Consider the following 14,121-nt stretch of genomic DNA (forward strand, 5'->3'; position numbering starts at 1 on the left):
CATCTCTCCCCCACACTACACCCTGCACCCCACCATCTCTCCCCCACACTACACCCTGCACCCCACCATCTCTCCCCCACACTACACCCTGCACCCCACCATCTCTCCCCCACACTACACCCTGCACCCCACCATCTCTCCCCCACACTACACCCTGCACCCTACCATCTCTCCCCCACACTACACCCTACCATCTCTCCCCCACACTACACCCTGCACCCCACATCTCTCCCCCCCCCACACTACACCCTGCACCCCACCATCTCTCCCCCACTACACCCTGCACCCCACCATCTCTCCCCCACACTACACCCTGCACCCCACCATCTCTCCCCCACACTACACCCTGCACCCACATCTCTCCCCCCACACTACACCCTGCACCCCACCATCTCTCCCCCACACTACACCCTGCACCCACATCTCTCCCCCATACTACACCCTGCACCCCACCATCTCTCCCCCCCCACACTACACCCTGCACCCCACCATCTCTCCCCCACACTACACCCTGCACCCCACCATCTCTCCCCCCACACTACACCCTGCACCCCACCATCTCTCCCCCACACTACACCCTGCACCCACATCTCTCCCCCACACTACACCCTGCACCCACATCTCTCCCCCCACACTACACCCTGCACCCCACCATCTCTCCCCCACACTACACCCTGCACCCCACCATCTCTCCCCCACACTACACCCTGCACCCCACCATCTCTCCCCCACACTACACCCTGCACCCCACCATCTCTCCCCCACACTACATCCTGCACCCCACCATCTCTCCCCCTCACTACACCCTGCACCTCACAGCAGCTCTCCATGTTGCTCCACTACACAGGATACAGTGGAAGGTCCTGCTTACAATTAAAGACACGCCTATCCGGTCATGTGACCTTGTGACGTCAGAAGGTCCTTACGGTGTCTAGTATTTAGCCTTTACCCATGTCACTCCCTGCAGCCATTTTAGTTTTTCATAGCTGTGTGACAGGACTTGCTTAGGCTTGGGCTTGTGAAGGCATCAGTTTTTGACCAGCATTAGCCTCAGGAAAGACACCAACAGGACTGCATTTAATACCACTACTGCCAAGGCTATTACAGTATCGTGTAGGAAAGTCACACGGCCACTATTAGTTACACCTTCATTCGCCTTCATGTGGGGACATAACACCTGTGAGTATTACTGCATTGTATTTATTGTAATGTCCCCTCCTCCCCCCACTGTCTGAGGTGGACGATCAAAAGATAAACAAGAACCCCCCGCCCCAGACTCAGTCTGGGGGAGGTGCGGGGCGTCCTTCGATCATCCGCCTCAGGCAGCAGAGAGGCTAGGTTCACCACTGAGAGTGGCAGTGCACATTTTCTAACCAGTCAATCAATTCAAACTGGGTGGAAAACTCCTCCAAACCCAGCCCTCTAATGGTCCTACCCCACTGATCCACAAGATATTTGTGTTCTTTAGCTATACCTGTGCTTGTGTATACTGTATGTATACTGTAACTCCACTCTGACAAAAACAATACTGCATCCAGAAAAATTATTATTGGTCAATAGATACCGGGTCTTGCCACAAGAGGGCATAAAAGTTCCTCCCTCACTACCCTATAAAAGGCTCACAGAGGCTACTTTTGAGTAGTGTATCTCTTGGGGAGAGATCATTGACTGCCACACATACCTCTATTACACAAAGCAGGAGGAGCTCACACAGTTTCTTTGTCCACCATCCAGACACAGAGGAGGTCTTTATTACACAACCTGTCTCTGCCTAGAACATTTCCAGGCACTTAGCAGAGGGACCTGAAATTGACGGCCAGCCATCGTCCCCTTTGTTTGTATTAGTGTCATGATTGAGAAACCTGGACCGCTACAGACTGAAACTGTATTGTCTTTAGCAACGATTCCAGGTTCAGGTTCCAATAATGGACAGGTTGGTGGTCTCGTGGTTTCCCATAGTGGCATAATAATCGCGGTGGCACCTTCTTTGCGCCCGGAGGTGTACGGGACTCACGACCAGCTGGAGATGGCCAGGGCCTCAGACCACAATGATAGCAGTCGAAGAAAGCCTGGTTACACTGACCGATATATATACTTTTAATGGAAAGAAGCCAGGCATGTTAAGATCCCAGGGAAATACTTATGCCTACCAACATCGTCTTCATGGGTCTTCTTGTTACTGTGTGAATGGGTCCCAGTGGTCTCATGGGGTGCGCCCTCATATTGAGGACCAAAGTAAATGCTGAATAGAGCCAGACAAAGCGAGGATGCCCAGGAGAGGTGAGCTAAGTGTTTGTTATTTTTAATCACTTCCCCTGGGTCTCTACTTATTATACTCTGTGATCTGAGGAGACCCCAGAGTATTACAATATCACCGAAGCAGAGAACCGAACATCACAAATATTCTACGAAATTTGTGGTGTTCACCTGAAGTGGCTCAGTGAAGCATATTACACTGTGTGGGAGCCACTGTGAAGCATATTACACTGTGTGGGAGCCACTGTGAAGCATATGATACTGTGTAGGGACCACTGTGGAGCATATTATACGGTGTAGGGACCACTCTGGAGCATATTATACTGTGTGGGGGCCGGTGTGGAGCATATTATACAGTGCAGAGGCCACTGTGAAGCATATTATACTGTACTGGAGCCACTGTGGAGCATATTATTACTGTGTAGGGGTCACTGTGGAAAATATTATACTGTGTAGGGGCTACTGTGAAGCATATAAAACTGTATGGGAGCCACTGAGGAGCATATTATACTGTGTGGGGGCCACTGTGGAGAGTATTGTACTGTATGAGGCCCCTTCAACATTCACATCACACACCATCTGTTTTATAGCAGCCATGCACTATTATTACAGGCTGTAATAACATTGCATAGTGATAAGAAAACAGATACTGTGCAATGTATGTGGTGAAGGAGTCATGGCACTTGCAAAGCACCACAGTACCTTCAAACAGTTGATCAGCAGGGGCCCCAGGTGTTGGACCCACACTTATTTCTTGCATCTCTCAGACTGATAGGACTCTGCAGATCAGATGGTTGCCACAACATACAGCTCCCAGTATTGTTATTCTGGGCGCTGCTCACTCACTGTATTCTTGATAACCATCTAAGTATCTGAAATACTGATGCAACACCCATAACCATTACTATCAAGAATTCGCAGTAGGAAGGGGGTAGGGGGCCCTGGTCAAAAGATTGCACCCGGGCCCACAAGACTTTAGTTACTCCACTGGTTTTCCAGTAATGTCGCTACTAGCTTACAACACTTTCTCGACCCGCCCGATCACTAGATTTATCGTCAATCGAGAATTTAGGGTATCTGCTGGGATGTGAGTTTATCCAAACTACAAGTTTTCAGGATCTATAGGCCCAGCTGTACAGTTTTCCCCTATAACCTTCTCCTTTGGCTGTAATATTGTGATTACACATATACAGTATATATAAACCTATCAGTTAGTATACATGTATGTATGTAGGTATGTGCGTTTAGCTATGGCTCCCCTGGATTACTTGTTTTGCTTCTCAGACAATCTGCTGCTGTATAAAGATATTAATAAATAGTGAATTGTCCTTTAAGAACATGACCCATGTGACAACCTCTTGGACACATCTGATGGAGCGCAGTTACTAGATATCACATGACACGGCGCTGCATTAATCAGACATTTTAATTAATGCTGTTTCCCTTCTCATCCAAACTTTTCCTTGTCATCATCCTCAGTTTATGGGAATATGGAAGGGATCCACGACCTTCCAAGGATTGTCATTACTTTACTGCTGAGATCAGCATCAACATGTAGTTGTCACTATGTGAGAGCCCTGTGGCTACCCTGTTATAGGCCAATGTGGTTTGTACTATGTGAAGTCCCGGTAGATAACCTGTTATCGATCTATGTGGTTGGTACTATGTGAGGTCCCTGTGGATAGCTTCATATAGGTCAGTGTGGTTAGTACTATGTGAGGGCCATGTGGCTAGTCTGTTATAGGGCAATGTGGTTGGCTCTATATAATGTCTCTATGACTATCCTTATATAGATCACTGTGGTTGGTTTTACGTGAGATCCCTGTGGCTAAACTGATATACTGTAGATCAATATGATTGCCACTATGTGAGGTCCCTGTGGCTAGCCTATTATAGATCAATGTGTTTGGTACCATGTGAAGTCCCTGTGGCTAGCTTGTTATAGGTTAATGTGGTTGGTACTATGTGAGGTCTCTGTGGATACTCTGTTATAGATCTACTAGCTGGTACCCGCGACTTCGTCTGCGGTGATTGTAGCAGTGGGTAGATACAGGCGGGGGTAAGGTTTTCGTACTGTGTATAAGATATGGGATATGAAATGTAACTTTGTATCTTGTTTTTGCTGTAATTCAGACAATACGTGAGACGTTTGTGTTGAAGTTAATTTGTATTTGAGCTGCTATATATACGGTGTTGTGAGAAACTTTACATAGTGTCTTTGGGACAGAAGTATTTGAAGTTAACCCTTTCCCGCCGATGGCATTTTTTGATTTTCGTTTTTGACTCCCCTCCTTCTAAACCCCATAACTTTTTTATTTCTCCGCTCCCAGAGCCATATGAGGTTTTAATTTTTCCTGGGACAAATTTTTCTTCATGATGCCACCATTATTTATTCTATATAATGTACTGGGAAGCAGGGAAAAAATTCTGAATGGGGTGGATTTGAAGAAAAAATGCATTTCTGCGACTTTCTTACGGGCTTTGGTTTTACGGCGTTCACTGTGCAACCAAAATGACCTGTCCCCTGTATTCTGTGTTTCCTTACGATTCTGGGGATACCAAATTTATATGGTTTTATTTACATTTTGACCCCTTAAAAAAATCCAAAACTGTGTTTAAAAATTTTTTTTTGAAAAGTCGCCATATTCCGACAGCCGTAACTTTTTCATACGTGCGTGTATGGGGATGTATAGGGCGTATTTTTTTGCGGGACTGGGTGTACTTTGTAGTTCTACCATTTTCGGGAAATGTTATTGCTTTGATCACTTTTTATTCAAATTTTTATCAGAATCAAAACAGTGAAAAAACAGCAGTTTGGCACTTTTGACCATTTTTCCCGCTACAGCGTTTGCCGAACAGGAAAAATATTTGTATAGCTTTGTAGAGCGGGTGATTTCGGGCGTGGGGATACCTAACATGTATGTGTTTCACAGTTTTTAAGTACTTTTATATGTGTTCTAGGGAAAGGGGGTGATTTTAATTTTTAATCCTTTTTATTTTTTTTTTATATTTTTTTTTACTTTTTTAAAAAAAAATTTTCTGCATTTATTAGACCGCCTAGGGGTATTGACATGGGTGGGGGGTGTCGCGGATTGTCAGAGCGGTGGGGGTCGGCAAACATGGCTGCTCCGGAGCGTTAAAGAGAGTCTCCTGGAGTATCGTTAAGGTGAGGGGCAAAGTGGTAAAGTATATGTATATGTGATTGTGTGGGGTTAGGGGCGAGGCTGTAGAGGGCAATATGAATTGTGTGGCTTGCTATGGTCCAAAGTGTGTGAGATTGCAGAGATGGTGGTGTGAGTTTGGGTTTTGTGGGGGTCCTGGCACAAACGTATGTGCGCTATTGTGACGAAAAGTAGCCTATTGTTTAATCGGGTGTATTAACTATGTTTGTGGAAAATTTCAGCCGAATCGGTCAAGCGGTTTTTCCGTGATTGAGGAACAAACATCCGAACATGCAAACATCCAAACACACAAACTCACAAACTTTCACATTTATAATATTAATAGGATGTGGTTGGTACTATGTGAGGTCTCTGTGGCTAGCTTGTTATAGGTTAACGTGGTTGGTACTATGTGAGGTCCCTCTGGCTACCCTGTTATAGATCTATGTGGTTGACACTATTTGAGGTCCCTGGGCTAACCTGTTATAGAGTAATGTGGATGACTCTATATGATGTCACTATGGCTATCCTTCTACAGATCACTGTGGTTGGTACTATGTGAGATCCCTATGGCTAACATGTTTTAAATCAATGTGGTTTCCACTATGTGAGGTCCCTGTGACTAGTCTGCTATAGAACAATGTGGTTGGTACTATGTGAAATCTCTGTGACTAGCCTGCTATAGATCAATTTGGTTGGTACTATGTGAGGTCCCTGTGGCTAAACAATTTGGTTTACACTATGTGAAGTCCCTATGGCTAGCCTGCTATAGGTCAATGTGGTTGCCACTATGTGAGGTCCCTGTGGCTAGCCTATTATAGTGGTTGGCTTTATGTGAAGTTCCTGTGGCTAGCCTATTATAGGTCAATGTGGTTGTCAGTATGTGAGTTCCCCGTGGCTAATCTATTATACAGTAGATCAATGTGGTTGGTACCATGTGAGGTTCCTGTTGCTAGCCTGCTATAGGTCAATGTGGTTGGTACCATGTGAGGTCCCTATGGCTAGCCTGATATATATATATATATATATATATATATATATATATATATATATATATATATGATTGCTGCTATGTGAGATCCCTGAGCCTAGCCTATTATAGGTCAATGTGGTTGTCATTATGTGAGGTTCCTGTGGCTAGTCCGTTATATATAAACGCAATTGGCACTATGTGAGGGCCCTGTGGCTAGCCTGTTATAGGGCAATGTGGTTGGCTCTGTATGATGTCCCCATGACTAGACTTCTATAGATCACTGTGATTGGTACTGTGTGAGGTCCATGTGGCTACTCTGTTATAGATCATTGTGGTCGGTACTGTGTGAGGTCCATGTGGCTACCCTGTTATAGATCATTGTGGTCGGTACTGTGTGAGGTCCATGTGGCTACTCTGTTATAGATCATTGTGGTTGGCACCATGTTAGGTATCTGTAACTAGTCTTTTATGGGTCAATGTGGTTGGCACCGTGTGAAGTTCCTGTGGCTTGGTTTGGACAGTCCAATATGTCTGTGATTGGCTTTCTTATGGTAACACTGTAAGAACACCCTCTTAACAATATAATATGAGTCAGAGGGATTTCCAGACATGCCAGATTAAGGGAAATTGACTGTGTTTTGCGATCATAGCTGTAGGTTATATATGCTTAATACCGAACATACCGTCAACTCTTATTTAGGTGGGCACAACGAAGTGTCTGAGAGTGCACAGAACAGGTGTTCCCTGGTATTTTGCTGACTGGTGACTCAACCGCCACCTCATACGTAATACAAGCCACCACAAATATTTGCTTATGGGTTACTGTTGTGTGTGCATATATACTGTATATGCAGATGTAGCAGAGCTGAATTGGTCATCATTATCTGCCAGTAATTGTTTATGCATCACAAGGCGTCAGCGCTGGATCAGGAAGAGAAGAGACTGACGGCAGATCCATGAAGGGTCAAAAAATATGCATAAAAATAGGATTTCTCATTGACTTAATACTAATGGGTTGTGGTACGAATTTTCTACATTGAATTCCGTACATAATCCTGATTGCAGGGATGTAACTACCGCGGAGCAGGGTAGTGGCTGCTATAGGGCCCTGGACATTAGGGGGCATAAAAAACACTGTTATGTACCTCTCCGGGCAGGCTTCAGGCCTACATGAGTGATGTCCCTGATGGAACATGGCCGGAGCCAGCGTATTTATCCGTTGCAACATAAGCCCTGGTAACGTGATGTCCTGTACATAATTGAAGATGGCCGATATTAGCAGGGACCGCATCAGAGCCAGGGAGAGGTAAGAAACAGTGTTTTTTTATGTTTGTATCCTCCCCTGGGTATCCGATCATTATACTCTGGGGTCTGAAAAGACCCCAGAGTATAATAATTGTTCATGGGTGTCCACAATGGAGCATAATATTGTGTGCAGGGGTCACTATGGGGGATAATACTGTGTGCAGGGGCCACTATGGGGTATAATACTGTGTGCAGGGGCCACTATGGGGATAATACTGTGTGCAGGGGCCAATATGGGGATAATACTGTGTGCAGGGGCCACTATGGGGCATAATACTGTCTGCAGGGATCACTATGGGACATAATACTGTGTGCAGGGGCCACTATGGGGATAATACTGTGTGCAGGGGCCACTATGGGGCATAATACTGTCTGCAGGGATCACTATGGGACATAATACTGTGTGCAGGGGCCACTATGGAGCATAATACTGTGTGCAGGGACCACTATGGGGCATAATACTGTGTGCAGGGGCCACTATGGGGCATAATACTGTGTGCAGTGGCCACTATGGGGCATAATACTGTGTGCAGGGGCCACTATGGGGTATAATACTGTGTGTAGGGCCCACTATGGGGCATAATACTGTGTGCAGGGATCACTATTGGGCATAATACTGTGTGCAGGGGCCACTATGGGGCATAATACTGTGTGCAGGGGCCACTATGGGGGATAATACTGTGTGCAGGGGCCACTATGGGGGATATTACTGTGTGCAGGGGCCACTATGGGGGATAATACTGTGTGCAGGGGCCACTATGGGGCATAATACTGTGTGTAGGGGCCACTATGGGGCATAATACTGTGTGCAGGGGCCACTATGGGGCATAATACTGTGTGTAGGGGCCACTATGGGGGATAATACTGTGTGCAGGGGCCACTATGGGGTATAATACTGTGTGCAGGGGCCACTATGGGGCATAATACTGTGTGCAGGGGCCACTATGGGGTATAATACTGTATGCAGGGGCCACTATGGGGGGATAATACTGTGTGTAGGGGCCACTATGGGGGGATAATACTATGTGCAGGGGTCACTATGGGGATAATACTGTGTGCAGGGGCCACTATGGGGCATAATACTGTGTGCAGGGGACACTATGGGGCATAATACTGTGTGCAGGGACCACTATGGGGTATAATATTGTGTGCAGGGGCCACTATGGGACAATAATACTGTGTACAGGAGCCACTATAGGGCATAATACTGTGGAGGGGACACTAAGGGACATAATACTATGTGCAGGGGCCATTATGGGGCATAATACTGTGGGTAGGGGCCACTATGGGGCATAATACTGTGTGCAGGGGCCACTATGGGGTATAATACTGTGTGTAGGGCCCACTATGGGGCATAATACTGTGTGCAGGGATCACTATTGGGCATAATACTGTGTGCAGGGGCCACTATGGGGCATAATACTGTGTGCAGGGGCCACTATGGGGGATAATACTGTGTGCAGGGGCCACTATGGGGGATATTACTGTGTGCAGGGGCCACTATGGGGGATAATACTGTGTGCAGGGGCCACTATGGGGCATAATACTGTGTGTAGGGGCCACTATGGGGCATAATACTGTGTGCAGGGGCCACTATGGGGCATAATACTGTGTGTAGGGGCCACTATGGGGGATAATACTGTGTGCAGGGGCCACTATGGGGGATAATACTGTGTGCAGAGGCCACTATGGGGCATAATACTGTGTGCAGGGGCCACTATGGGGCATAATACTGTGTGCAGGGGCCACTATGGGGCATAATACTGTGGGTAGGGGCCACTATGGGGCATAATTCTGTGTGCAGGGGCCATAATACTGTGTGCAGGGGCCACTATGGGACATAATACTATGTGCAGGGGCAACTATGGGGCATAATACTGTGTGTAGGGGCCACTATGGGGCATAATACTGTGTGCAGGGACCACTATGGGGGATAATACTGTGTGCAGGGGCCACTATGGGGGATAATACTGTGTGCAGGGGCCACTATGGGGCATAATAGAGCACGCAGGAATGCGGCGGGGGTCGGTCAGTCAAGGTCGTCAGTGTCGGTTAGGAAGTGGGGGGGGCCATGTCAAAAGTTTGCCACGACGCCCTGGCATTCCTAGTTACGCCACTGATGGGGCATAATACTGCGTGCAGGGGCCACTATGGGGCATAATAGTACATGCAGGAATGCAGGGGGTCGGTCGGGGTCTTCAGCGTTGGTCAGGGTGGGCCCATGTCAAAAGTTTGCCATGGGGCCCTGCCATTCCTAGTTACGCTACTGCCTAATTGTCTGTATGTATCCTAAAAGAGGAAAGGGAGGGCGTGCAGTGAGACATCTTGGGGTATAATGCGTGGGGGGTACCTGGCCTAAACTTCACTCCAGTGCCCATAGGGCTACAGTTACGCCACTGCAAGGAATATGTTTGTAATGACAACCTGATATAACATGTATGGAGGATGGAAAAACACCTTCATCCCTGTCATTTCCAGTGCGGCCCTCTCGCCCCCATCAACCCTCCCGAGAGCTGCATCTGCCATTTCCAGTCTTGCACCTGTTCTCCTCAGACGTTCTTACAATCTTCCAGGGGCTGTAACACTTTCCATGCTGTAACTGACTGGCACAGATATTAGTCCTGGAAGGCTGGGATCACATGAGACACTTGGAGGGTAGTTTTACAGTCCTGTATGTTGTGATATTGCGGGTCATACGGTTGGGGTGACGATGGGGTGAAGATCTCTATTAAAAAAAGGGGCATATACAGAAGTCTTTTAGGTAAGTGTTTATGTTTTATAGGTCAGAGGAACAAACAGAATTGCTTCTCTTCAATGAGAAGGAACTTTCCGAAACAGAAAAGTGGTGAAAAAAAGATTCACATCCATCGCAGGACCGGAAGAACGGAAATTTGGTCCATGTATCCCAAGGGACCCCAATGACTACAATGTGGTCTTTACTGGGATCCAAATTTTTTAGGACAAAAATTCTTGTTAAAATAAATGTAATTGGCAAAATAATCCTCAATGGAAGTTCGCAACGCAAGTGTGAAGGGAGGAGCCATATTTACAGAAAGTTATAGAACGGTAACGTAGGGATCATCCTGTATTGGGAGTATGTCACCAGGTCCCTGCATCTTACTTAACCCAGCCCCCAAGACACATAGGTTAGTGTCACTAGACCCCAATATATCCCCCCAGCCCTGCAGATAGATAGGTTAGTGGGGTGATATGCTGGTACTGGTGACACTAACCTATCTATCTGCAGGTCTGGGGTGATATGCTGGTACTGGTGACACTAACCTATCTATCTGCAGGGCTGGGGTGATATGCTGGGTCTGGTGACACTAACCTATCTATCTGCAGGGCTGGGGTGATATGCTGGTTCTGGTGACACTAACCTATCTATCTGCAGGGCTGGGGTAATATGCTGGGTCTGGTGACACTAACCTATCTATCTGCAGGGCTGGGGTGATATCCTGTTTCTGGTGACCATAACCTATCTATCTGCAGGGTGGGGGTGATATGCTGGTTCTGGTGACCATAACCTATCTATCTGCAGGGCTGGGGTGATATGCTGGGTCTGGTGACTATAACCTATCTATCTGCAGGTCTTGGGTGATATGCTGGGTCTGGTGACACTAACCTATCTATCTGCAGGGCTGGGGTGATATGCTGGTTCTGATGACACTAACCTATCTATCTGCAGGGCTGGGGTGATATGCTGGGTCTGGTGACAGTAACCTATCTATCTGCAGGGCTGGGGTGATATGCTGGTTCTGGTGACACTAACCTATCTATCTGCAGGGCTGGGGTGATATGCTGGGTCTGGTGACACTAACCTATCTATCTGCAGGGCTGGGGTGATATGCTTGGTTCTGGTGAAGTTAACCTATCTATCTGCAGGGCTGGAATCTTCGCTAATGTATTTGGATTATGTATACATTGTATCTGGCGTGTGAGCACACTGTATTTGCACTGTGTAGACACTCTACATTTGCTGTATGTGGACTGTGTAAGCTCTGTGTCCCTATGTGTTTGCACTTTATATGCTGTAGGTGCACTGTATGTAAGCCATAGGCAAAATTACTAACCAAAAGTGAGAGGGTTAAAAATGTATTCACCATAAACTGAGGACATGCCTAGATCACATTTCCTGATACAGCTGTTGTAGGTCCACCAGCCTATCGGGCTATTATCAGCCGTTTTCTATAGTCAGGAATGCTCACTGTTTATCCTAAGTGCTTTCTCAAATCCATTTCCCTCAACAGCAGGAGCTGCCACTCACTTTACTATCTAAATGGGAATTCCTAGATTGTAGAGGAGCCAACACATTAACTCATATAAAGCAAATACGGATCTAGCAGAGCTGAGTTTGTCACGGTGTATCATGATTCAATCTCTTGAGGGACAAATTTAGCTCTGCTACTTCAAGTAACCTTCGAGTTCATCAAACCCAACTTTTTGTTCCCAGTATTTTACCTGAGCGTGATCTACTGGACCTTCCGTATCCACATCTTCTATGACAATAAGAGGGCTTTCTGCTTGGCCACTTGATGGCTCCTCCTCGGTCAGGTCTTCGTCTTGATGATCTTCATCTTCAGAACATAAAGGAGATGTATCTTTTGTAGAATGATAGTCATCTTCCCATTCTTCTGTAGGCTCTGAAGTTCCTGGATCTTCACAAGTCTGGTCCAACGCTCCTTTTTCTTTGGAGAAGTCATCTATTAGAGGATCCTCTGTTGACCCCTCTGTCATGGTGACTGAATTGTCTAATACATTAACCAGATATAGTTCCATGTAAGGGTCGCTGTTTTTCGCCTTAATACATGTCGAAACATCTCCTCTGAGACTATTTTCCATGCTGTCCTCATCAATTCCAGCTTGTTCATCCTGGATCGCGGATAAAGGAAGTTTACATCTTTCTTTTCTTTTCAAACTAGAAGTATTGTCCTCTTGGTGCCCGACTGTGATCACCATCTCTGGTTGCAATGCTTTTAGATTGTCTCCGGGGAAGTCTCCTTTTACATCTAGTCTTGGTGGCTCTGAGTGACTGACACAGAGACTAGTTGAGGCATCCATAGATACAGTGTTATTCGATCCTTCATTCGTACAAGTCACACCACTCGGGAGTCTATCACACTCATTTAGGCAATCCCGGCTTACTTTTGTCTCATCATCCTGGTCATCTTCCAGTAAAAAGATCAGCTCTTTGCCTAGAGGAACATGCTGCCAAGTTCCATTCTCATAATCCATCATGACATCGAAGCATTCCAAATAGTTGAGACAATCATCAAAAAAGTCTTCTCCTATAGTCCGATGGGTATCCAACTTTGGCTCGGGGGCTCTGCAACAATATTTAGATCCATGCCACATGCAGTAGAGATGGTCAATGCTACCCGTATGGCAGATGACCCTTTCATGTCCTTTGAAGTCACCATTACGATGCCCATTTTTTCGTTTAGCCAATTTTTCGGCCTCAACGTCTAACTTGGAATGTTCCGAAGCTTTTTTATCTTTTTCCAGAATAAACAAACTTTCACCTGCACCCATAGTTGTTTCAATGTCTTTACTTCAAGATTGGGTTTGGTATCATCCAAGGTCTAGGAACTGGTTAAAATAGTCCTCTTACTGTTATAAATGGATCCTACAGAAAGTCAATGAACACATGGCCTAATCCTGTCTGGATGTTCTTCCATAAATCTTGGGATCTGGTGGATACATGAGAAAAAGTTCTCAACCTTTGTAGGATATCTTGAAAGGTAGAGTAGATGGTCTCTAAATAGGATTCTAATACTAAAAGTTTTTAGGTCTGGTCTTCGTGTACTTCAAGTTTACCTAAAAAAAAACAAACAATGTTAACGTGTTATCGAAACGTTGAATATTTTCAGTATTATAAGTCTGGTGGTCCACAGCTGGGATATTGATTTGGCTAAATCCCGCTTCATGCAACAAAGGCTTGTTGAAGAAGTCGGGCATGATGATCAAGGGAGCTACCCATAGAGGGCAGCAAACAGAAGCATTGTTTTCCTGTTTACGTCTTGGGAAACAGATTTGCAAAATTTTCCCATAATCCCCAAAGTGGAGCTAAAAAGGCTTTTTGTAAGACTCCATACGACTGAGAATGTGATCTCTCCTTAGGGAGTAATATTATCCCCAGAACCTGGTCTAGAAGTCTCTCATCTCTGCCAAATCAATTTTCCCTACCCTGTGCTGAAGAGATCCAACAAGATCGAAACAGTGCTGTCCACAGCTGGGACATTGATTTGGCTAAAACCCGCATCATGCAACAAAGGCTTGTTGATGAAGTCGGGCATGATGTTCAAGGTAGTCTCTCATCTCTGCCAAATCAATTTTCCCTACCCTGTGCTGAAGAGATCCAACAAGAACGAAACAGTGCTGTCCACAGCTGGGATATTGATTTGGCTAAATCCAGCATCATGCAAC

The 14,121-nt window shown here is 46.0% G+C and overlaps 1 protein-coding gene across 2 annotated transcripts in view; it reads right to left on the reverse strand.

The window, feature by feature from the left end:
- Positions 1-14,121, reverse strand: part of ALPK2 (alpha kinase 2) — an 84,758-nt gene that overhangs the window by 62,661 nt on the left and 7,976 nt on the right. For both annotated transcript variants that reach the window (XM_075268204.1, XM_075268194.1), the window contains exon 2: positions 12,157-13,512. In XM_075268204.1, the coding sequence (XP_075124305.1) occupies positions 12,157-13,227 (1,071 nt within the window). In that variant the 5' untranslated portion in view covers positions 13,228-13,512. The remainder of the gene's footprint in view (positions 1-12,156; positions 13,513-14,121) is intronic.

This window comes from Leptodactylus fuscus, chromosome 1 (assembly GCF_031893055.1).
Source record: "Leptodactylus fuscus isolate aLepFus1 chromosome 1, aLepFus1.hap2, whole genome shotgun sequence".
NCBI classification, from domain to species: domain Eukaryota; kingdom Metazoa; phylum Chordata; class Amphibia; order Anura; family Leptodactylidae; genus Leptodactylus; species Leptodactylus fuscus.